At 38.4% G+C, this 26988-nt stretch overlaps 1 protein-coding gene across 14 annotated transcripts in view; it reads left to right on the top strand.

Annotated features, from left to right (window-relative positions):
* The first annotated feature begins 495 nt into the window (after positions 1 to 495).
* The window catches only part of KYNU (kynureninase), a 137999-nt gene continuing 111506 nt past the window's right edge, over positions 496 to 26988 (top strand). For 3 of the 14 annotated variants that reach the window (XM_044935814.1, XM_006068166.3, XM_006068167.3), the window contains exons 1-2: positions 12504 to 12697; positions 15370 to 15551. In XM_044935814.1, coding sequence (XP_044791749.1) covers positions 12615 to 12697; positions 15370 to 15551 — 265 coding nt within the window. In that variant the 5' untranslated portion in view covers positions 12504 to 12614. Of the gene's footprint in view, positions 558 to 5952; positions 5989 to 7324; positions 8041 to 11868; positions 11915 to 12503; positions 12698 to 15369; positions 15552 to 26988 lie in introns of those variants that run through there. The other 11 variants (XM_025276847.2, XM_044935797.1, XM_006068161.3 and 8 more) reach the window with 11 other exon arrangements.

Below are 26988 nucleotides of genomic sequence, written 5' to 3'. Positions count from 1 at the left end.
TTCATCCATAAAAAAGTAATATTGTCATTTTCGAAAACATAGATGGATGTAGACGGTATTATGTTAAGCTATTATGATAAGTCACACGGAGAAAGACAACATTTGATTTCACTCACATGTGGAATATAAAAAACATACAACAAACAAATCAGAATCAATGAACAAACTAAACCTAACAAAAACAAACACACACAGAGAGAGCAAAGTAGTGATTACCAGAGAAGGAGTGTGGCAAAAGACCAAAATGAGTAAAATGAAACCACCAAATGGGTGTCATAAAAGATGGAAACTAAATTTTTGGTGGTAAGCACACTGGAGTGTATACAAAAGTTAAAATATGATGTTGTACACATAAAACATAATGTTATAAACCAATGTTAAGATAATAAAGAGAGCTGGAGCCAAGATGGCGGAGGAGTAGGACGGGGAGAACACTTTCTCCCCCACAAATTCATCAAAAGAGCATTTAAACGTCGAGTAAATTCCACAAAACAACTTCTGAATGCCGGCAGAGGACATCAGGCACCCAGAAAAGCAGCCCAACTCTTCGAAAGGAGGTAGGAAAAAATATAAAAGACAAAAAAAGAGACAAAAGAGGGAGGTACGGAGTTCCGGCCCGGAAAGGGAGTCTTAAAAAGAGAGAAGTTTCCAAACACCAGGAAACCCTCTCACTGCCGAATCTGTGCCGAGCTTTGGAAGCACAGAGGGCAACATAAAAGGGAGGGGAAAAAAAAAATAAACAATTAAAAATCGCGGATTGTGAGCCCTACGGTAACTCCCCCAGCGGAGAAGCAGCGCAGACGCCTGCACACGGCATTAGCAAGCGGGGGCTGGGCAGGGAAGTGCGGCACGGGCTGTGTCCCTTAGAGTAAGAATCGGGCCGAATGTCCTGAGCGCTATCTGAGCGAAATAATTTGGGCTAGCAAACCAGACTGTGGGATATCTACCACGCGAAAAGCCAGCCCTAACCTAAGACACCGCCAGGCCCGCGCACAGAACAAAGGACTGAACAGAGATAGCCGGCTGCAGACCTCCCCCTCCGGTGACAGGCAACCAGAGCCGGAAGGGGGCAATCGCAGCCCCAGAGAGACACTATCTATAAAACTGTAAGCAGGCTTCTTTGCTAACTAAAACTTCTTGGGGGTCCGGACGGTCAACAGCTGCCTGAGAAGGTGCGCCGGTTTTACACCCAGATAACCGAGTGGCGGGGAGGCGATAAGTCGCAGCATTGGCACCCGCCAAACACCTCATCACCTGAGCTGCTCGGATCTGGGAAGAACACAAAACGCAGGCCCAACCGAGTCTGCGCCTCTGAGGACTACCCGAGTGCCTGAACCTGAGCGGCTTGGACCTGGGAGCTCAGCCCAGGGCTGGCCTCTGATTGTTCCCGGCGGAACAACCTAGAGCCCGAGCAGTGTGGGCAGGGAGGCTACACGCGCCGTGAGCGGGGGCAAACTCAGTGTGGCTGAGGCACTGCGAGTGCACGCCAGTGTTATCTGTTTGCGGCATCCCTCCCTCCCTCCCCACAGCGCGGCTGAACAAGTGAGCCTAAATTAAAAAAAAAAAAAAGATAATAAAGAAACAAAGAAAAAGAGAGAGAGAGAAAGAAAGGAAGAAAATAACTTTTGCATCACCTGTTCCCATTTTGCAGTTATCACAATTTCAATACTGCTGTCATTGAATTAATGATGCCAATATACTTATTACTTTGTGCCTTCTGTTTTATATCAATGGAAACCTCAGGACATCTCTCCTAATCAAGAGAACAATGATTGCAGCAACAATATTACTTTGAGAAAATTTGACATTAAATAAACAAATAGTAAAAGGAATAGGAAATGGCAACCTGCTTCAGCATTCTTGCCTGGAAAATTCCAGGGACACAGGAGTCTGGCAGGCTACACTACATGTGCTCACAAACAGTCATACATGACTGAGCGTGTATACACAAATACACACAAGCAATAACTACTATTACAAAATGGTTTATTTGAAAGCAAATCTTTCTCTACAGTGGGAGTTTTAAAATCCTTAATGTTCATCTTCTAATCATCTCATTTTCCTCTATTCAGATGTGATGACTCATTGAAAGCAAATGTGCCTTTTTCAAAACTATTTTGAAAGCATTTATCTTTTCCAGACTAATTTGAAAACTCTTTGTAGCTCAGCTCTGATTCTCTTATCAGCTAACTATCTGAATACAGAGGGGAAAATAGATACTTTTGATAATTCCAGTTTTTCATGTAAACAGAGATTTGGGAAAATTGATATGTAAACATATATAATAGAAAATATTCAGGTTCCCCAGAAGAGCACAAATATAGACTGCCTTTATGCCTCTGAATTTAACTGTAAGGGAGAAAATGTAATCCAATAAAAAGTGAGTAGGTTATAGGAATTTTAGTTTACAATTATAATTACCAAATGGCAAAATGGCCTTTGCTTATAATAGGCTCTTGTATTTTTTTTTTTTTTTTAAGAAGAAGAACTACATATAGAGGACAGGAAAGCCTGTGCTCATCACTGGGGAATTTTCCTAATTACCAAAATTCTAATTTTTATAATAACCAAATGTATGCCTCATAGGAAAGAGAGAACAGATTATCTATTTAGCCTAGTGATTTGTTATTTTCTATCCCCGTTACATGTAAGGAAGAGGGGAAAAAAGGGAAGAGAAGAGGGGTAAGGGGTGGAGGAGAAGGAGATGAGGGGAAAGGACAGAAGGGAAGGAATATGGAAGAAGAATAGGGAAGGGGGCAAGAGAGTGAGAAAAGGCAGAAGAGGAGGATTAAGGAGAGTAGAGGAGGAGGAGAGGGCATAAGTAAAGGATAAAGCAAGGAAAGAGAGGAAAGGAGAGAGAAAAAAAGGGGGACGGAAAAAAACAGAGAGAAATCCAGGTGTGTGTGTTCTGTTCCTTCTATTTTCTCCTACCCATGTAACCAAGATCCAGCATTCCTTGGCTCAGAATGGAAATTGCTAGACAAGAACCCCCTGACCTGGGTTTTGAGAGAACCCATGTTATATTAGTTAACCCCAAGAGGAAGGGGAAAGAGTGCTTGGGAGTGCAGAGTGATGAAGCTGGGAAAGGAGCAGCTGCTGCTAAGTCACATCAGTCGTGTCTGACTCTGTGCGACCTCATAGATGGCAGCCCACCAGGCTCCCCCGTCCCTGGGATTCTCCAGGCAAGAACACTGGAGTGGGTTGCCATTTCCTTCTCCAATGCATGAAAGTGAAAAGTGAAAGTGAAGTCGCTCAGTCCTATCGGACTCTTAGTGACCCCATGGACTGCAGCCTACCAGGCTCTTCCGCCAATGGGATTTTCCAGGCAAGAGTACTGGAGTGGGGTGCCATTGCCTTCTCCTGGGAAAGGAGGGGCAGAAGGAAAAGTGAAAAGGAGGCTACCAGGCTAAAGATCTGCTGTGTGTAAAACATCTGGGATATTTCCAATACCCCCTTTAAAGAAGGAAGGAGAGTCCAAATAATGACAGATTAAATTCCCTCCACAGAGTAAAAAGTGATCTCTTAAAATATTCATATTTAATTAAAATATAAATTAATGTAAAAGCTACTATATAGTGTAGAGGAGGAAAAATAATATTCCCTCTACCATTTTGAGTTATTAACTAGGACCTCTGCAATAAAAAACAGATTAACAAGAGAAAACAGAGGTTTATTAATATAAATACCTTATGTATACATAGGAACTACCCAAGAGGGAAAAAAAAAAAAACTCTCAGAGGTTGTTTAAAATTCAGGCTAAATGTCCATCGTAACAGGAAAAGGTAAGGGGTTTGTATGACAATTTGTGGAAAACAAATGATTTTAGGAAATATCAATGGACCCTTAGAAGAAAAAGTGAAAGAGAAGATAGTTTGTGAGAAGGTTTGTTGGTGTGGTGTGAACTTCTGGTGTCTTTTGTGATAAGAATCAATCTTCCCTGGTTAATCCAACTTCTGAGAAGGAAATTTATGAAAACTGAGTTCCTTTCAGATCCCTGAATTTGCTGTTTTTCAAGTGCTACAGCTCAAACTAGTCAATATACCACAGTGGCATGTTTATGGTAACACACGGACAGCATATTAAAAAGCAGAGACAACACTTTCCGGACAAAGTTTGTATACTCAAAGCTATTGTCTTCCAGTAGTCATGTACAGATGTGAGATTTGGATCATAAAGAAGGGTGAGTGCCAAAGAAGTGATGCTTTCAAACTGTGGTACTGGAGAAAACTCTTGAGAGTCCCTTGGACAGCAAGGAGATCAAACCAGTCAACCCTAAAGGAAATCAACCCTGCAAATTCATTGGAAGGACTTAAGCTGAAGTGAAGCTCCAATCCTTTGGCCACCTGATGCAAAGAGCTGACTCATTAGAAAAGACCCTGATGCTGGGCAAGACTGAAGGCAGGAGGAGAAGGATACGATAGAGGATAAGACAGTTGGATGGCATTACAACTCAATGGACAGGAGTTTGAGCAAGGTCCAGGAGATGGTGAAGGACAGGGAAGCCTGGTGTGCTTCAGTCCATGGGGTCACAAAGAGTTGGACACAACTGAGCAATTGAACAACAACATCCTGAACTCCTACAATCATTTTTTGGGGTAGCATATTCTGCTATACTTCCACACATGAGTTTGAGACTGCAGTTTTTTATGAGTTCATCCTCCCTGGCCCCTGAGGTTCTCTTTTATTTATATAATTCAGTTCAATTCAGCCGCTCAGTCGGGTCCAACTCTTTATGACTCCATGGACTGCAGCATGCCAGGCCTCCCTGTCTATCACCAACTCTCGGAGTTCACTCAAACTCATTTCCATTGAGTCGGGGATGCCATCCAACTGTCTCATCCTCTGTCATCCCCTTCTCCTGCCTTCAATCTTTCCCAGCATCAGGGTCTTTTCCAATGAGTCAGTTCTTCGCATCAGGTGGCCAAAGGATTGGAGCTTGAGCTTCAGGAACAGTCCTTCCAATGAATATTCAGGACTTATTTCCTTTAGAATGGACTGGTTGGAGCTCCTTGCAGTCCAGGGACTCTCAAGAGTCTTCTCTAACACCATAGTTCAAAAGCATCAATTCTTCAGTGCTCAGCTTTCTTTATAGTCCAACTCTCACATCCATACATGACTACTGGAAAAACCATAGCTTTGACTAGACAGACTTTGTTGGTAAAGTAATGTCTCTGCTTTTTAATAGGCTGTCTATGTTGGTCATATTTTATTTCTACAGATCACTTCTAATAGTTGGACCTGAACTGACCATGAGTCAGCATCTTTGTCTTCAATCTCATATTCATTTTTACTTATTGAACATTTAGCATAAGAGTTTCATAGCTGCATCTATACCCTTGGATTCTTACAGGAATAGTGTGCCACACTGAATTTAATTTGATTAATAATAACACAATCTCTCACTGAAATCTACTCTATGTCAGGCACTGGCCCAGTCTTAGTGAATAAGCCCTGAAGAGTAAAGATAGAGTTCACAGTTTAAGAACAGTTTAAGAATTAGTTTTTGAGAAAAGAGAATTTCTCTCATATTCCAAATCATGAATTTTGATAGAAAGAACTGAATCAGCTTCTAGAAAAAAAAAATTCAACAGATATGTTCTTAGCTTTATTCATGGGTAATCTCAGAGGAGGATAAAATCAAATTCTCTGCTTTTCAGAAACATATGTTGTAGGTGAGATGTCATACACAGAAATTAGTAGACGGCTCTGAATTGGTACAACAGTTTAACCTGGCAATATGTTTCTTCTTTCAGTTTCCAAGAAAGAAGAAATATAAGCTCACTCTGTTCTCTCTTTTCCCTTTACAGCTGGCTCTGCAGTGGATCTTGCATTCACCACTCCCCCACAACTTGTTTTCTCACAACCTTTTATATTTTTAGGTGCTTATGGGAATATTCCTTGGAGAAGGCAATGGTAATCGACTCCAATATTCTTACCAAAATAATTCCATGGACAGAGGAGTCTGGAGGGCTACAGTGGTCACAAAGAGTAAGACATGATGTAATGACTAAACAACAATGTGAATATTATAAAGATTTTATAATGGAAAACCATTATATCACCAGCTACAAAGAATATGCTTAATACTTTAAAAAAATGAATGAAGGGAACATTTTTTTTAAAAGACAGATTTATAAAATATAAGATATAGGTTGATAGATTAGACCTCCAAGTGAGTTCTTTAAAAGTGGCTATGTTAAACAATAGTTTTTAAGACAATATTTTAATGGAGTGGTCTTTAACATTGTCAAAAGACTTCAGAAGAAGAAGTGAAAGCAAGACACTTTATCTCTACTTTTGTATATATCTATATCTGTCTCCTGTAGTTAAAAAGGAGTATAATTTTTCTACCAAAAATGACACAGACTTCACCCTCAGACTTACTTCCTGGATATTAGAACTTGGCAAATTATCTAACATTCTTACAGTACAAGGAATAAGTGAAATAGAAAAAAAAAAATACAAAATTTGAGATACTCTGGATTCAAAGTTTTATTCTTCCAACTTAATAAAATTAAGACATTCCTCTTATTCTATAGTATTATTTTAATGATAAGATTCATGTGATAAAACATATTTTCTTTTCATTGTACAATTACTTGTACAAAAGTAATTTTGTATGTCTTTTATTCCCATTTCTTGGACACTGGAGGGTAATGCTTTTGTTCTGGATTTTTTTTTTTTTTTTTTTTTTTTTTTTAAGGATGTGTTACTTATTAACTTGTGTGTCTTGGTACATTGGCTCTCTACATGCATTGCTTTATATATATCTCAGTAATCTCAGTAAATACAAGTGATTTAATTATTCAGCCCCAGTCTCTATCTTTGGTCTTAATTCTGAAACATTTTGCTTGTGGTTTTTAATACCTAAAAGGATATATAATAAAAGACCCAAGCTTGGGAATAAACATAAAGAGATAATGAAGGTAGAATGATAGATAGCCCACAAGCTTAAATAATTTCCATTTACAATTTCCTACTTTAGTTTCCACATGATCTTCTAACACTGACTTTTTCTTCTTGATTGTTTTGTTAACCGTCTAGATTGATGATTTAGGACTTTTTAAAATCCACCTATTAGGCAATAACAGAGAAGGCAATGGCACCCCACTCCAGTACTCTTGCCTGGACAATCCCATGGATGGAGGAGCCTGGTGGGCTGCAGTCCACGGGGTTGCTAAGAGTTGGACACGACTGAGCGACTTCACTTTCACTTTTCACTTTCATGCACTGGAGAAGGAAATGGCAACCCACTCCAGTGTTCTTGCCTGGAGAATCCCAGGGACGGGGGAGCCTGGTGGGCTGCCGTCTATGGGGTCGCACAGAGTAGGACACGACTGAAGTGACAGCAGCAGCAGCAGCAGGTTATAAAGTATATCCTAGAATTGGGGGCCAATATTAAACTTTCAACTTAATTCATTAAGTGTCAAACTCTGTTTCTAGAAACAGAGTTCTGTTTTCTAGACTAGAAACTCACAATGCTTTTGACAGTGAGGTACTACCTCAAAATCCAAGTCTTCTGGATTACCTCCAGAGTTCGGAAATAACTTTTCTCCAGTTCTTGGTGTATTTCATAGCCCAAAGCAAGGAGAAATGTGAATTTGGGGATTTAGTTCCTAGACAAACTAATTGGTTCAGCTCACACACAAAAGAGGATAATCCATTTACTCTACAAGATTATTATAGGATATGATTCACATTCCCAAAGATCTTAGTGAACAAGAAAGTGTTTACCTAAGTCTAAAGGGCAGAGCTTCACAGGGGACAGTGCCCTAAGCAGAGCCCCTAGTGTTTGAAATACAGAGCAGGAGCAGCATTTTGTTCAGATGTCTGTCAGTGACTGGCAATTTACCGTCAGAATACACAAGAGTGGGATGAACTAAAATTAGCTCACAAATTCCCCATAGGGTGGAGTCTGAGCAAAAGTGCTTTGACTTTCTCGCTCAGAAGTCTAGCCTATATTTGTAAGCTACTTTTGAGGGGTTTCATTTTGCTGAAAAGAGACACTGGGAACTGTGGACCCCACTGGAATCCTAATAGGTAAGTTCTGAGACATTGATATACTCTACACAAATATACATTCAATGATTTTTCTAAAGGGATATTCCTTCTGCTAGAATTTTTGTCATAATGCTTTAGCAGTTTCTTCTGCTAGATTCTTCTCTTTCTTTTTTTTTCTCCAAATTATTTTCATAAAAATAGTGCAACACTCTAAGGATCTCTACCACTAAAGACCCTTTAACCCTGTGGGTTAAATGAACAGATTAAAATATATAATATATATATATAGTATAAAACATCCACTATAAGATAGTTATAGTTGAATAAGTTAATCTTACTGTGGTGTGGATACTCGCTCAGTCGTGTCCAACTTTTTTGCGACTCTATGGACTGTAGCCTGCCAGGCTCTAGGCAAGAATACTAGAGTGGATTGCCATTTCTTGAGTTTAAATGGTAAGATTAGATGAAAATTCAGATCCTGAAGTAAGCTTTTTAGATCCTGTGTTTTCTGGGGACTCTATTTGTCTTATGTTGATATTAGTTATATTCAATTTTATTTAGAGAAGTGAAAATGTCTATTTCTTGAATAAGGTTTCTTCCGCTTTCACTTTGTGAAATGTTTGCCTAAGAATGGAAAGTTGAAATATTTTTTTCTATATAGTTAAAAGAGTTTACTTATTTCTTTCCTGTTTTTATTTTGAGAAGGGTGAGGTATTTTTTAGATAGTAGTATTGGACCAAACGCCTTGAATTTATTAATTTGAAACTCAGCATGTAATTCGTATAAGCTTAGATATAAAGTGTGCAGCTGTGTCAGTGATGTTTCTTCATTCCTCAAACAGCGATACATTTAAAGAACATTGTTCTGTGCACATGTATTAAATAATACTCTCTTTCTCAAGCTACACACTTTCTTTTTAATTTGCTTTGCCAGGTTCTAAACTTTGAACTCATGTGAATAATTTGCTCATTTCAGCCATGAAATCTGAAACTGTGTAAAGATTAACCACTGGGTGAGGTGAAAGTCCCTCAGTCATGTCTGACTCTTTGTGACCCCATGGACTATACAGTTCATGGGATTCTCCAAGCCAGTATACTGGAGTGGGTAGCCTTTCCCTCTCCAGGGGACCTTCCCAACCCAGGGATTGACTGTCACTTATTAAAGTATTTAATTTGCTTACTAGTTAATTTATTTAACTATCTAACCTGAGAACCTGTGGGTAACTAGGAGATCTTGAATTCCACGATTCCACAAAAATGTGTTTATACATATAGAAGTTTCTTCTTTAAAATTTTAGCTGTCTAAATAAAATTGGAAACACAATTTACAAAATTTCCATTGAGGGTAAATGGTAATTTCCACCATAAGGTATTAATATGAAAAAAAAAATATTATGAGACTTTTATCCATCTGTGTACATAACCACTTTTTAAATAAAATTAGCTCTAAATATATGAAATATAAAATTTGGAAGTTTTAAATCTGGCTTGAATTGCTTTATTTCAATATCAGAGCATGTCAATTTACCTGTAAATGGTAAACCTAAACAAGGTATAACATTCTGGTTTGTGAAGTACTAACTGACTTAGTGGCAAGGTGAGTGCAGAATGTAGCAGGAATCATTTATGATGAGTTAATAAATTGCTTTCTTAGAGTGAGGGCACTGTGAATTTATTTACTCCTGTTGGGGGCTGTTGGCAGGGTGGCATCCTGGGTGCTCTTCTGGAAAGAGTATTTCACCATCAAGTACCTTACTACCAGGGCAGGTGAGGTTTTGATACTCAGTCTGTGACAGGTTCAGAAGCAGGCGTGGACTTCAACCTTGCCCTCACTAGGGCTGAAAGGATTGATTAAAAAGAGTAGATGGATTTATAGCCTGTGGGGCTTTGCAGAGTGAATACAGGGGTTTAAAAAAAGAAAGAAAGGGAATGAGCCAAAGAAACACTGCAAAAAGAATTAAATAATTAGATGGAAGAAATGAAAGGTTCAAGCCTTGTGTCAGGAATTTTTCTCTGCATATTCCACCCACATGTCCCGTCAATGACAAGTTCAGCTTGACTCAGTTCCTCAGGCAAAGTGCAGTCCCAGATTGTGAGCTCTGTTATCTTTCTCCTTCATTTTTGTTTCTACTCTATTGATTCCAGAGTTTGGTCTCAAAATAGAGGAAAAACGACTCTAATCCCTCAGAACTGGTACAGGGATGAAACAAGAAACAAATATAAAGAGGCCCATGAGTTAATATTAATATCTTTTTTGTTAAACAAACAAAGTTAAATTTTACAGGGGATATCACAAAAGAAAATGAATATATGTTTGTTTCAGTTCAGTTCAGTTCAGTCGCTCAGTCGTGTCCGACTCTTTGTAACCCCATGAACTGCAGCATGCCAGGCCTCCCTGTCCATTACCAACTCCCGGAGTTCACCCAAACTCATAACCCGTTAGAGTTTAGAGTCAAAGTGCTTCACAAAGTGCTGACTCTCCAAAGGAAATCATGCAGAGTCCCACTGAAAAAATTCTTTTTAAAATCACTTCCCCTGTGGTTGAAATGAGAAGGGTATTCCTAAAGTAACAGTCATTTATCCTGTCAAATAATTCATCTATTTTGTGCGTCTTATTCAATTGCCAGTTTAAGGGATTACTCTATTTTAAAGGCACTGATCAGGAATGGGATGGCTGCAAAGATAAATTACATGAGATTCAGTCCCCCGACTAAATATAGTTCAGTACAATAGACCAGCAATTCAATCAAGCTATCATAAGTAGCGAGCTTATAGTAAAGACACACTGGGTAGACAGAAAAACAGCTCATGGGATTCTTGGAACAGCCAAGAAGGCAACCTCCCAGGCCTTGTAAATAGTATGTTGCACAGAAAGATTCAATGACTTCCCGGTTGGCTTGTCTTGTCACCTTTTCAGGAGCCATAGCTATTTTATCTCTTGCCATCCATGTAACTAAGTGATTCTTACTTGCCTTTGAAGTCACTTCATGTTTTAACAATCAGTGGTTCAGTTTGACTCTGAAAAAATGAGTCACTCATGACAATACTCCTTGCAAACCCTACCATTTTATTGCTTCTCTCTCTTAAATTTGTGCTTGTTTCTAAATGAATGAATAGCTATATCTCACAGCTCAGATTCCTGAAAGAATTGGATTATATGCTCAGCTAAACACCATCAGGACTGTTGGGCTAGAGCTTTTATGAGCAAGTCACTCACAGACCATTGATAAAATAGTGCATTGTCTTTAGTGCACCAAGTGTCCAGCAAAAGTCTGATCTACTATGACTAGGCAATTGATAATGTCAAGCAGTAGTGCTATTTAATGGGCAGGTTCCTTCATCAGAAAAGTATAGCTAGAAATGCAGATAAAATCAAGTTGTAGGCATGGCATGCATGTTTTTCCCATATATACATATGTATCTAAATAACTACAGTAACTAGCAGAATGTATTATTTATTATAAGAGGTATGCTCACAAGTGTTACAGGTATTCAGAGGGGGAAAAAACTACTTTTAGCTCAGATAACATGATGGAACTCATGAAGAACAATGACATCTGAGCTAGGGCTAGAAGAGTGACCAGGATTTGAATATGTAAAAGGAAAGGTAGAATATTTTAGGCAAAGGGAATAAATAAAAATCATAGAGATAGAAAGTTTCATGAAGATGACAACTAATTTAATATGGTGTCCATCCATCCACCCTGCCATCGTGTGCTCAGTCATGTCTGACTATTTGCAATGTTATGGACAGTAACCCTCCAGGCTCCTCTGTCCATGGGACTTTTCCAGGCAAGAATACTGAGTGGATTGGGATCTTCCCGATCCATGGATTGAACCCATAACTTCTGCATCTTCTGCATTGCAGGTGGATTCATCACACCTTGAACCATCGAGGAAGCCCTAAAGTGTGTGTAAGCATGTGCTCAGTTGTGTCCAATTCCTTGAAACCTCATGGACTTTAACCCAGCAGGCTCCTCTGTTTTTGGAAGTTTCCAGGCTAGAATACTGGAATGGGTTGCTATGCGCTCCTGTAGGTGATCTTCCTGACCCAGGGATCGAACCTGTGTCTCTTGCTTGCTTCTCCTGCATTAGCAGGCAGATTTTTTACCACTGTGCCACCTGGGAAACCCCAGTTTAGTATGGTCAGGTATTAAAAGAACCAAAAACGTTAATAACAAAATCAATTAACATTCTTATAAAAAGCATAGATCAGAGCACTTGAAAACTACTACGAGCACCAAAGCTAAAAAACATACACATTTAAAGGTCAGTATTCTTACCTTTCAGAGAAGGCAATGGCACCCTACTCCAGTACTCTTGCCTGGAAAATTCCATGGATGGAAGAGCCTAGTGGGCTGCAGTGCATGGGGTTGCTAAGAGTCGGATACGACTGAGAAACTTCACTTTCACTTTCACTCTCACTTTCACGCATTGGAGAAGGAAATGGCAACCCACTCCAGTGTTCTTGCCTGGAGAATCCCAAGGACAGGGGAGCCTGGAGAATCCCAGAGATGGGGGAGCCTGGTGGGCTGCTGTCTATGGGGTCACACAGAGCCAGACATGACTGAAGCGACTTAGCAGCAGCAGCATTCTTACCTTTGAATATAAAGGATGGCTCTTCTGGGGAGACCACTGGCAACTGAGAAAGGAAGAGTTCAAATAAATAAGGAGAATTTAAGTACGGAGTACAGGAGGTATGTCTACTTAGCTGGCATTGTAAAACATTGAGATATGCAACTCTTAATTGCCTAACACTCTGTGTTGGTTGAGGTGGCAGGGGAGAGAGAGTGAGGAATAGGAGAGAGTTGATTGAACTGCAATCTCTGTTAGTTTCCATTGGTCCATTAGAGTTCTCAACTTTATGTACTGTCTATGAGTTGAAAAGTATCAAACTTATATCTCATGATTCAATTTTCTCATGAGCTACAGACTCAAACATTAAATGCTTGACATTTCTACCTAGGATTCTTAATAATCATCTCAAACTTAACATGTCCTAAACATAACTCTGATTTTCCTCCTGAATTTGTTTCTTTCCTAGGTATTTCTTATTTCATCACTTTGAATATATTCACTCAGATCCCAAAGCTAAAGGTCGCTCCCTTTCTTGTCCTCACCATAGATACTTTCTTTAATTTTCTCTCCAAAATATACCATAAATCCACACATTTCTTTTCCCCTCACCACATTTAATTTACTATCATTTTCCCCCTGAACTACTAAAATAATCTCTTTTTTACTCTTATAACTCATCAAAAGCAGAAAAATGATTTTTATTTAAAGTTATATAACTCTGCTATTCAAGATACTCCAGTGGTTTGCCACTAAACATAGAAAAACAGCCAAATTCCTTCCTGGCCTTCAGAGTCGTCATGATAAACTATCACCTCACCCTCTCTTACATTATAGTCTTCCCTTCTCTCTGCTTCCATGAGTTGAACAACCCAAACCTGTCTACACTTCAGGACCTTTGCACATTTCATCATCTTCCTCCAGGTCTAGGTCTTCTTCACATGTCTGACTTTCTAACAGGATTCAGAAATTCTCCTATGTCTTTACCTAGGAGAGATGCACTTGACCCACCCCTTAAGGTAGCAATTCCATGCTCCAGTGACTCTATTCCATTCTCTGCTATCTCTACTCATAGCTATTGAAACTATCTAAAGTTGTATTAATTTATTTATTTTTCCCTTCTTGCACTAAAAATCAAACTCAACAAAGTCACTTTTATATACTTTGTTAGACACTGCTGTTCTATAGTACTTGGGGCTATAGTACAGGTGCTCAATAAATATCTGTTGAAATAGTAAAAAAATGAAATACTGTATACATGGGGTCAACAATAGTATAAGTATTAAATAAAACTAGCTTGAGAAAATTTCTTGACACCCACCAGTCTCTAACCTCAGAGAGTGTTCTAGCAGGTTCCTAGATGTGTGTGTTAAATTAGATGCCAACCCCTCAGGCCAGAGTTTAAATATAAGCAGATAAGCCTCCTTGACTAGGTCTAAGCACAATTGGCCACCTTTGAGCCAGGCCCTGGGACAGATAAGTTTGAGCACCCAAGCCCATTAAGAGCTATTACTCAGGCTCCTACTCTTTTATGCCTTGGGACTTCAGCCCTATTGGTTTTCACAGTTTTATGTTCTGGGGGCTTCTTTCTTAAATACATGTCTTAAAATTTGAAGTATCTGATGTGGGAGCAAAACCCTTTGTGCCTCAGGGAGAAGATCCAGGCTTTGATTTCCTTCAGAAGGTAGATCACCACACAGGCATGAGGGGGTGTTAAGGCCAGACTGTATCCTAGCCTCTTCTACTCACTTCAGTGTGGTTTTCTCTTTGTTTTTCCAATGTGTATTTGATGCTCAGCCAGCCTTCACATTTTTTTTGTTCAGAGGACATTGCTGCATATGTGGCTCTAGACTCTGTGTCTATGGCGGTGGGTGAGTTCAGTATATACCTGCACTGCTATCTTGAACTGGAAGCCTGTACAATTCTTGCTCAATTAAAAAAAAAAAAACTGAAATTTTGGGAGATATAATTATTTTTGAAAAAAGAAATAGAAATCTCCATTGCTATTCATCCATTTCAGAAATTTAAGTTTTCTTTCCAAAAATGTAGGAAGTGTTAGATGATGATTAAATAAAGCAGGATGTGGTTTCAAGTAACACCAGAGGTCCCTGCTTTGTTCAAGGATGGACTATATGATTGTGAAAGAGGAGAAATGTTTCATTATCAGCAGTTCGTAGATCTCATTGGTCTTCATATGGGGAAAAAAAAATCACTAACATTATTTAAAGTATTTAAATATTTTTCATTGATATTGTTTTTATTCACAGTAAATAATTTGCTAGGGTTCTATTGTGTATATGTCTCTATTTGTAAAACTATGATCCAAAAATTACTGGGGATGGGAGAGTTGAGGAGAGCTAGAGAAAAGGAAGATGAGCTCAGTGGAGCACTGCTCTTCTACACTTTTCACAAAAGCCTCTTTACTCTCACCTCCTAGTAAGTAAGACATCTAAAGAAAAGATGCCAACATTATATATGTTTGAAAATCATTAATTGGGACCATTTCTTGGAAAATAACAAAGAAAAGAGCTAACATTTATTGAAAACTGACCTTGTCTTGAGCATCATTACCTAATTCAGCTTTTTCAAATCCCTAAGTTACTATTATTTTCATTACATAAGAAAAATTCAGGCATGGGTTTGAATTCCAATTGTTAATTATATCATTTGTCAGGTTGGGAAGACTAGAAACTTTGTTAAAATAAAAGGTGTTTTACCTAAAAGGCTAATTTTCTACTGAAGAAAAATGACAGTGGCTTGATTATTTTTAGTTTTTTTTCAAATGTATTTTTAGACGAGAACTTGTAATGGAGCCTTCACCTCTTGAGTTACCAGCTGATACATTGCAACGCATCGCATCTGAACTTAGATGTCACCCAACAGATGAGAGAGTTGCTCTCCGCCTTGATGAAGAAGACGAGCTGAGGCACTTCAGGGAGTGTTTTTATATTCCCAAAATGCAGGATCTGCCTCCAAGTAAGAACACTGGAAAGGGTTTTACTTTCCTTGATCAATTTGTTATTATATTTTCTACGGAATGTGTTTATCACAAATCTTTGAAAATCATTGTTCTGTTACATAATAGAACCATTGCAATCATGCCTGCAAACAGCAGGTTCCTGGCGGCATTAAATCAACCTGTCAGCCTAATTTAGTCACAGATCCTATATGTTTCCTCTCCTCTGCTGAAAAGAAAAATACTTTCAGTGTTCTTATATTGTCATCTAGTTCTCTGAACAATAGAATGCCTGATTGAAAATTATAGCAGATGCATTTACTTGTTCTCTTACTCACTTAGAGCTCAAAACAATTCCTTTTCAATACAGTATTAGAATATCTTTTATTTTCTGGTACCTAGTTCATGACAGCACATTAGTCTAAGACGGGATATTATTCTGGAACTTGGATATATTAGGAGGGATATTACATAGATATCTAACTCTGTGTGCTGTGGCATGTATAAGACTTACTTAATAAATAAATAAAATGCCTAAGAAATGCATATTGCTTTTTAAAAATGTAATACTGAATCTGTTCTTGTTTTGGAAGATGTTCTGTTTAAAAAAAGAAACTGACTCTTATTTTGGAGGATGTTCTGTTTAAAAAAAATAGGTAACAGGTTTAAAAAAATGAAGCAATAGTTTGTATTTGGCTTTGCTTCATTTTATATCAATGAAAAAGGCTACCAGTTTGAATGGAATTGATCTACCAAAATCGATTTCACATACTTTCTAATTCAGTCTAATTTCCTTTTTTCTTCAAATTAATTGTGGCAGGTACAATTCTGGATACTTGTAATCCAAGAGCATTACCTAATATGATTTTAAAATGAGATTAGGTCACATAACTTTCCTATTTGGCTTATATTTCATTATGCAACATGGGATGGCACCTTGTAGAATTATGGAAGGATACAATAAGAGGAGGGCTTCCCAGCTGGCTCAGTGGTAAAAAATCTGCCTGCCCTGCAGGAGACACCAGAGATGTGGCTCAATCCCTGGGTCGGGAAAATCCTCTGGAGAAAGAAATGGCAACCCACTCCAGTACTCTTGCCTGAGAAACCCCATGGACAGAGGAGTCCTGGTGGGCTATAGTCCATGGGGTTGCAAGAGTTGGACAAGACTGAGTGCACACACACACACACAATAAGAGGAGGATTTATATCCATTTTAAAGTTGCTTACAATTAACTGAAGAAGACATTGATGAGACCAGATAAAATGGGGTTGTAAGTGAAGTGATCTGAGATCATAAGAAAAAAAAATCTTCTATGTCTTTCTGGAATCTAGAATGTAAGTGCATTTTGCTTTGAAACTTAAGGATAAAAAGGAATATTAATGTGTGAAAATGATGAAATTAAGTCTAAGAATATTCTATCATGATGGGAAGTTAAGGACATGGTAGCATACAGAACATAGTGTGGAAGTCCTTGAAAATTCCAAGGACCCACTTAAGACACATTATGACCCTGTTGTCCCAATGCACTCTCCAGCCTCTGGGCTACCTGGGGCTTTAATGAGCCCCTAGACAAGGGATGCTTCCCTGGTAGCTCAGAGGGTAAAGCGTCTGCCTGCAATGCAGGAGACCTGGGTTCAATCCCTGAGTCGGGAAGATCCCTTGGAGAAGGAAATGGCAATCCACTCCAGTATTCTTGCCTGGAGAATCCCATGGATGGAGGAACCTGGTAGGTTACAGTCCCACGGGGTCCCAAAGAGTCGGACATGACTGAGAGACTTCACTTTCACTTTCTTTCACTTAGATGAGGGATGACAGCAGAACCCTGGAGTGCCAGAGTTTATGATTGCCCTCCACACACAACAGAACTATAAATTGGGAGTCAAGGCTCTCGAACTTTATGCTACTTATTGCAAGTTCTAATTTTCTCTTGATTAAAAAATAAAAAAAAAAAAAAAAAAAAAAAAGGAACAAAAAAAATTTTGTTCCTTTTCATGAATGATAAGAAAAACAGACACAACAAAGTAAGCAAGCAACAAAGCCTTTCCAGTGAGGGTAGATAATGGTATCAGAGACAAGGAAGAATAAGAAAAGAAAATGGCTAGTGGTACATGATAGCTGCAGCCTGGGCCTAGATTTCTTGGAAAATAATGCTAAATAATGGCTACATCTAGACACAATGGCTATTTCCTCAACATTGAAGGTGATACAATAGGAGTTTTGACTTCTTTGTCATCTTTCTTTTCTTAAGATGTCTTTCTTCAAAGTAGTACCATTAGGGATTTGGGTTTTCAAGGACAAAAGTCTATTGAAATGAATGCATAGACAGAAAGTGAATTCAAATGCTATTTTGAATTCATCATTTTTTTCTGTTACTGAACTTAAGCCTTATTAACTAACATAACTCACATCCTCATGTTGAATCACTTACTTTCAACAAACATTTATTAGTTACCTTTACACAATCCCCCTCATGCCTTGAAACATGCTCACAGTGTTTATCCTGAGAGGCTCTGTGGTCTGATTTTAATACAGATCAACATAGGGCTCTTTTACTAGGCTTTGAGATAATTTAATCAGAACCCAGATAAATATAGCAATGCACATGTAACCACTTCATTATACTTAAAAGCTGACTCAAGTATCCTGATTATGGGTATCACATTTTTATAAATAGAAAATAACTTAAAAACTACAAACTTGGTTAAATTTTTGTTGATTTTTAATAATTTTAACTTTTAATTATATATATATATATAGAAAGGTAAAGAAGATGAATTGATTCAGTAAAAATTCAATCAATCTAAACAATTGATTTCTTAAAAAGTATAGTTTTGAATGATACAAAGTTTTACTTCATTAAGTCCAAGAGTCTTTCTAAATTAGTTATTGTCAAAGTGTGACCTTCTGACCAGCATGTGAAGATCACCAGGGAACTAACCAGAACTTGCCAATTCATGGTTACCACCCCAGAATTACTAAATCAGACACAGGGGAATCCAGTCATCTGTACTAGCTCACTTTGGGTTGTGTCAGAGAGAGCTAGACTAATTAACTTCTGCTCTCATTATTCTCACTCTAGGAGTTCCTTACTGTCTGAAGTTTCATCCTTTCAACAAATATTTATTAAGTACTTAATCTGTTTGAGACACTATTCTCAAAACAGTTTATCAGTGGACTAAAGAGCAACATTATCACATTCCTGAATGTTTTATTCTAGTATGAGGAGACCTAATAAACAAATTACAAACAATGTTAGGTGTACTCTGTCAGATAGTTCTCTAAGAGTTATAAGGGCTGGGAGGGCGGGAGGAGTTTCATTTTACTCAGGGGGCTCAGGGAAGGAAACACTGCTGAGATGATATTTGAACAGAAGTTAAGAATTAAGTGAGGAAGTGAAACTCAAGAATATGGCGATGAAGATAAGCCTGATGGCTCCTTCAATTTGGCACTGCCAACCATCTTTAGTAAGTTAAATTTAAGCTATCTAAATAAGATCTACTCTTATTCTGACTTTGTCATATTTAGCACTGGTTACATAAAACTGACATAGAAAACTGTCATGCTTGAGTTTGTATCCAGGGCTTTCACATAACATAATGTAGGCTCTTCAGTTCAGCTATTGGTAGTCTCAGAACAGTGATGAGTAGGAGGTAACAGTAAACAAAATGAGGGAAAGTATGCTTTTCAACATAAACTGGAATGCTTTATTTAAGGACAGTTAACACTGTGTTAAACAAAGGTTTATCCAGTTATAAAAGACATGTAGTTAGGACTATGTGATTTTAATAAAGACTTCCCTGTAGCTCAAACAGTAAAGAATTTGCCTGTAATGCAGGAGACCAGGGTTCAATCCCTGGGTTGGGAAGATCCTCTGGAGAAGGGAATGGCAATCCACTCCAGTATTCTTGCCTGGAGAATTCCATGACAAAGAAGCCTGGCGGGTTACAGTTCGTGGGGTTGCAAGGAGTCGGACATGACTGAGCAACTAACACACACACACACACACACACACACACACGTGATTTTAAAAATGACTTAAATATCTAATATCCATAAGAAAAAAATGGAGTATCTCTTAATTAAAAGCTAAATTTTGTAGACATGTTGAACTTCTAGAGGCAGTTGTATTCTGCGTTTTAGGGAGGAACAGTTAAGACTTATTTGTATCCTTCTCTTTTCTTTTGTATTAGGCTATCTGCTCCCTAGAAATAGAGACTGATTTCTCTATGTTTGAGTGAGTGTCATCTAGGCAGACTCCAGTGGGAAGGCAGCCAATAAGGTCTTATCCTTCAGAGAGAAGAACATTTTACAAGCTATATTTCAAATAATAGGAGCAGATAAGGTCAAAGAAGAAAAGTGTGTGTGTGCTCTCCCTTGAAGAAAGCTCCCAGAAGTAGGCTTATTACATACCTACCTACCTGCCATGATCCCATCAATATGCAGGGAAGACTGAGTGTAAAATATGATTTTTATGCTTGTGGTACCAAATCAGGTTCATCTGCAACATGACAAACACTGAGATGCCGAGATTTGTAGCAATAAAAGGGTTATTCATGAGAGAGTGAAGCAAGGAGACAGGAGAGCAAATCTCAAATCCTCTTCCCTGAAGGCGAAGGGTTTTAGATACTATGAGATAAAGAAGCAGGGTAGTCTGAGGCATGGGGGAGGGGTGAAAAAATGTAATTGGAGATAAGAAAAAGTGAGGTAATGATCTGCAGAGGCACAACTGAGCTACATTCTTCTTCCTGGGACACATGTTCAGAAAATGGTGAGCTTAGCATGACCTGAGCTGAGAAGGTGATGGCACCCCACTCCAGTACTCTTGCATGGAAAATCCCATGGATGGAGGAGCCTGGTAGGCTGCAATCCATGCGGTCGCTAAGAGTCGGGCATGACTGAGCGACTTCACTTTCACAAATTGGAGAAGGAAGTGGCAACCCACTCCAGTGTTCTTGCCTGGAGAATCCCAGGGACGGGGGAGCCTGGTGGGCTGCCGTCTATGGGGTCGCACAGAGTCGGACATGACTGAAGTGAGTTAGCAGTAGCAGCATGACCTGAGAGTGGACTTTTTGGCCCTCTAACATCAAAAGTTCACCTATCAGATGCTGCCACATGCCCAGTGATCTCAACCAGTTTTAACTGGTTTGAGCTCAAACTGGCCTGAGTTGACGCCAAGTTCCTGACTGAAAACTTGGGAAAACATTGTTTCAGCTACATGCTGCTTAGAGGATGTGCAAGTGTGTCTAAAAAAACAATGAAAGCCAGCTTAATTGATAAAGGCAGATTATAGCTTATTAGTCATTAAGCAAGTTATCATTTAATGGATCTAACTGATGACTACTCTGTTTCACTTGGAAGCCACAAGTTATTGTTTTGCTCTGTTTTTAATAAGAGGATTATGTCCAGGCCTTCTGAAATGTGACTATATGATAGACTGGCATATACATTATTAATAAATTGAAATACATAAAGCTCATCAGTACAGTTCAGTCTCTCAGTCGTGTCCGACTCTTTGAGACCCCATGGACTGCAGCAGGCCATGCCTCCCTGTCCATCACCAACTCCCAGAGTTTACTAAAACTCATGTGCATTGTCAGTGATGCCATCCAACCATCTCATCCTGTGTTGTCCCCTCTTCTTCCCACCTTCAATCTTTCCCAGCATCGGGGTCTTTTCAAATGAGTCAGTTTTTTGCATCAGGTGGCCAAAGGATTGGAGTTTCAGCTTCAGCATCAGTCCTTCCCAATGAATATTCAGGACTGATTTCCTTTAGGATGGACTGGTTGGATCTCCTTGTAGTCCAGGGACTCTCAAGAGTCTTCTCCAACACCACAGTTCAAAAGCATATATTCTTCAGTGCTCAGCTTTCTTTATATAAAGATCATAAGGATATATATATATATATATACACACACACACACATACACATACACATATATATGGAGAAGGCAATAGCACCCCACTCCAGTACTCTTGCCTGGAAAATCCCATGGATGGAGGAGCCTGGTAGGCTGCAGTCCATGGGGTCGCTAAGAGTCAGATACGACTGAGCGACTTCACTTTCACTTTTCACTTTCATGCATTGGAGAAGGACATGGCAACCCACTCCAGTGTTCTTGCCTGGAGAATCCCAGGGACAGGGGAACCTGGTGGGCTGCCGTCTATGGGGTCGCACAGAGTTGGACACGACTGAAGCGACTTAGCAGCAGCATACATATACATATATATATAAGTCTTAAAAATTAATCTTTCATGAATAGATTATAATAACTGGTATAAAGAGTATTATACCCACATATTTATGATTTTAAAATGACTATCTCTTCCAAAGACATAATATCCAATACTGGTATCTACCAACATATTTACAATTAGGATGCTGTTTGGCCAACTCTAGTAATATTAGTTGGCTGTTCTAAACACACTGAGTGTTCTTTTTGTGGACAGCATTATAGTAGAAAATTTATATATGTTGAAGACATAGAATTCTATTCAAAGACTAAAATAGTTACAACTAAAAATTTAAAATAGCTTCATTAGAATGCCAATAATTAATATATTTAGGGGGCATATTTCCTTTCAGGTAGCTGAACCTAGTGAAATATAGTAGAATTTAAATCACTTCAAAAGCACCTGACCTGGGAGGGCTACTTGTTGGCTTATTTTAACTACAGCAGTAACGGTCTTGAAATATACTGGAAAAGGTGGCAGGCAGTGATAGTAAATAGGATCAAAAGACATCAGCTGAAGTGTGCATTCACTACTTGAGGTAACTAAATATAGGAAGTCTCCAGTAAGAGGCACTGCTACAGAAAAAAAGGACAAAAAAAGTAACCCATAAAGGAAAGATCTACTAATATAAAGGCACTAAAGCTAGATTAAGTTTTTCTTGTCTTTATTTCCTCATTTCATTTACGAAATTAAAAGTAGCAGCAGTGAGGAACAAGAACAAACTACAGTCAACATATTCCTCTGTTTCAAACTATACTTTTCTGAATTAGATCAACCCTGAGCTGGTAATGCATAAAGCTTTGAATTGGAAGTGATGTTGAAATTTTGATTTATATTTAAGAAGGAAAAATGAAATTGGTTCTTGGATTAGGTTTGAGACATATGAATGAACTTAAAGAATATGCAATTAAGTTCCGGAGTGATACACATTTTTGATGCACTGAAATTACTAAGAAGCAAACGAATATCCAAAATCATGAACTCTATATCAATCATATAACAACCTTTGTCAACAGATGAGACTTCCAGACAAATGAGGTGAGGCCTTTTTGTAGAAAGCTGAAACTCTTGAGTTCTTAGACTATTTAAAGTCAAGTGAACCTTCAAGGAGGATGCTATGGGTTGAATTGTATCCCTAAAAGCTTATGTGTCCTAACCCCAAGTACTACAGAAAGTTACCTTATTGGGAGATAGAGTGTATAGATGTAATCAGGCTAAAATGAGCTCGATAAGATGTACACTAATACAATATGAAAGGGAATATCTGGAGGCCAATGGCAACATATGCAAGAGAACTGTTGAGAAATTACAAAAAAATGTATGTCCAAATTGATATCTCCTACTCAAAGAAAAGTAATATGAATGCATCATTTCCAAAATACATATTTTGGCAGAATACCAAATCCTCAGTATGCTAAGAAACTTTAAACACACAGAAAATATCCTGAAGAATAAAAATGACCAGTTTATGTCAAACTTGACTTTGGAAGAAAGAATAAATGCAATGAATATTTTCAGAAAAGGAACTCTTCCCAGACCATGAACATACCTGGATCTTATCCATTCTCATGATTTTATTTCAGAAGACTCTAGACTTGGACTTAAGCTATTAGGAAGCAGCAGAAAATTATCAGCAATGATCAGCAAGACAATCAAGAATAATTGACATGACAATTGATAATTTAAAGATGGAAATCAATGAGTCATGACTGAATCTGAGGTCCAGAAAATAATGGACATTCTAACCAAGGGACTTCTCTTGGCACAAATGAAGAACAGCTCCAGACATTCAGAAAACAAACAATGGATCCTGTAGGTGAGGAAAATTCAGAAGCTGATAACAATTTGGAAATCCTATGTTCAACATATTTCCTTTTCCTTTCAAGTATCAGTTCAGTTCAGTTCAGTCATTCAGTAGTGTCCAACTCTTTGTGACCCCATGAACCGCAGCATGCCAGGCCTCCCTGTCCATTACCAACTCCTGGAATTTACCCAAACCCATGTCCATTGAGTCGATGATGCCATCCAACCATCTCATCCTCTGTCGTCCCCTTCCGCTCCTGCCCTCAATCTTTCCTAGCATCAGGGTCTTTTCAAATGAGTCAGCTCTTCTCATCAGGTGGCCAAAGTATTGGAGTTTCAGCTTCAACATCAGTCCTTCCAATGAACAACCAGGACTGATCTCCTTTAGGGTGGACTGGTTGGATCTTCTTGCAGTCCAAGAGACTCTCATGTGTCTTCTCCAACACCACAGTTCAAAAGCATCAATTCTTCGGCTCTCAGCTTTCTTTATAGTCCAACTCTCACATCCATACTTGACCCTTCAAGTATGGTATATGGAAAAAGTTCCTGGGCTGTAACAAGGAGTTAGGAATTTAAGGGAGTGTTTTCTTTGTGCAATTCTCTATTCTGGGATCTCTATTCTGTTCCATTGATACATGTCTGTGTTTGTTTAAAACCACATTGTTTTGATTTCTGTTGTTTTATAAAATAGTCTGAAGTCTGAGAGGGTGACACCTCCAGCTTTGTTTATTTTCTCAAGATTGCTGACAATTTGGGGCCTTTCAGAATTCCATATGAAATTTAGGGTTATTTATTCTAGTTCTGTGAAAAAATTCATGGGTATTTTGATAGGCATTGGATTGAATATGAAGATTGCTTTGGGTAACATGGTCATTTTAACAACATTAATTCTTTCAGCTTAACCTCATGAGATAACTTTCCATTTATTTGCATCACCTTCAATTTCCTTCATTAATGTTTTCAGAGTATAGGTCTTTCCCTATTTTAGCTATTTATTTATTTTTTTGTTTTCTGGGTGTTTTATTCTTTCTGATGTGATGAGTCATTAGTATGAGTTTGGCTTAAATGACCTTTATTATGTTGAGATATTGTCCCTCTAGATCTGCTTTGATGAGAGTAGTTTTTTTTTTTTTTTTAATCATGTGTGGATATTGAATTTTGTGAAAAGTTTTTGCTGTATCTATTGAGATAATCATGAGATTTTTATCCTTCCTACTGTTAATGTGGTGCATCACATTGATTTGTGAATCCTGAGCCATCCTTGTGACTATGAAATAAATCCAATTCAATTATGGTGTATGATCATTTTTTATATTAGATTCCATTTGCTAATATTTCATTGAGTACTTTTGCATCTATAGTCATCAAAGATACAGATCTGCATTTTTGTTGTTGTTGCAGTTTTTGTTTTGTAGTTTTTGTAGTCTGTTTTGTTTTTATATCAGGGCAATTGTGGACTCATAAAACAAATTTGAGAGTGTTCTTTTCAACTTTGGGGGATAGTTTGAGGAGGATAGGTATTAGTTATCCTTTATATTTTTGCTAGAATTCCCTTGTGAAGCTGTCCCGTCCTGGACTTTTGTTTGCTGGGAGGTATTGATTTGATTTTGTTTTTTCCTATTACAAACTCATTTTATCTAATAATGATTGGTCTGTTCAAGTTGTCTATTTCTTCTTAATTCAATTCTGGCAGGCTGTATGTTTCTAGAAATTAGTACAGAACCCCATGACAGCCAAGAGCACCAAATTTCAATACCAAATTTTCTTATCATTCTTCTGGCACAAGAGAAGCTGAGGCCCCCACAGCTTAAAGGTCTATAGGTCTTTGATGTTGCAAAGATCTGATGGGATTGGGCTGGAGAGTTGAATGTTATCTCATCATTCTTATTATAAAAGGTACTTTCTTGATACTCTGTTGTACTTCTTTACCTAATGCCAATGGAATGCTCTTATGATGTCATTAGATGTGCTTTAAGACTTAAAAAAAAAAATGTAACCAAGTAAAAGGAAAATAAAGAAAATGGGGAACCCACTTTTGGAAGACATGTGACAAAATACAATTCTGCTTTTCTTCCATAAGAACACATTTTTAAAAGGATTTTCTAAATAACAGTAACCCAATATTTCAGTTCAGTTCAGTTCAGTCACTCAGCGGTGTCTGTCTTTTTGTGACCCCATGGACTGCAATACGCCAGACCTCCCTGTCCATCAAGAACCCCCAGAGTTTACTCAAACTCATGTGCTTTGAGTCAGTGATGTTGTCTAACCATCTCATCCTCTGTCATCCCCTTTTCCTCCTGCCTTCAGTCTTTCGAATCATGAGGGTCTTTTCCAATGAGTCAGTTCTTCGCATCAGGTGGCCAAAAGACTGGAGTTTCAGCTTCAGCATCAGTTTTTCCAGTGATTATTCAGGACTGATTTCCTTTAGGATGGACTGGTTGGATCTCTTTGCAGTCCAGGGGACTCTCAAGAGTCTTTTCCAACACCACAGTTCAAAAGCATCAATTCTTCAGTGCTTAGCTTTCTTTATAGTCCAACTCTCACATCCATACATGACTACTGCAAAAACCATAGCTTTGACTAAATGGACCTTTGTTGGCAAAGTAATGTCTCTGCTTTTTAATATGCTGTCTAAGTTGGTCACAACTTTTCTTCCAAGCAGCAAGTGTCTTTTAATTCCATGGCTGCAGTCACCATCTGCAGTGATTTAGGAGCCCTCTGTCACTGTTTCCATTGTTTCCCCATCTGTTCACCATGAAGTGATGGGACCAGATGCCATGATCTTAGTTTTCTGAACGTTGAATTTTAAGCCAACTTTTTCACCATCCTCTTTCACTTTTACCAAGAGGCTCTTTATTTCTTCTTTGCTTTCTCCAATAAGTGTGATGTCATCTGCAGATCCGAAGTTATTGATATTTCTCCCGGCAATCTTGATTCCAGCTTGTGCTTCATCCAGTCCAGCATTTCTCATGATGTACTCTGCATATAAGTTAAATAAGCAGGGTGACAATATACAGCCTTGACATGCTCCTTTCCCAGTTTGGAACCAGTCTTTTGCTCCATGTCCAGTTCTAACTGTTGCTTCTTAATTTGTATATATATTTCTCAGGAGGCTGGTCAAACTACCGCACATTGCATTCATCTCACACACTAGCAAAGTAATGCTCAAAATTCTCCATGCCAGGATCTGATAGTAAGTGAACTGTGAACTTCCAGATGTTCAAGCTGGATTCAGAAAAGGCAGAGGAACCAGAGATCAAATTGCCAACATCCTTTGGATCATCGAAAAAGCCAGAGTTCCAGAAAACTATCTACTTCTGCTTTATTGACTATGCCAAACCCAATACTTAGTTGTCTATAAAAGCACCACTAAGAAAAAACAAGACAAAAACAAAACATGGGAGCAGATATCTGGGTGGTTG

This window comes from Bubalus bubalis, chromosome 2 (assembly GCF_019923935.1).
Source record: "Bubalus bubalis isolate 160015118507 breed Murrah chromosome 2, NDDB_SH_1, whole genome shotgun sequence".
Lineage (NCBI taxonomy): Eukaryota > Metazoa > Chordata > Mammalia > Artiodactyla > Bovidae > Bubalus > Bubalus bubalis.
This window is presented reverse-complemented; position numbering and strand designations above follow the sequence as displayed.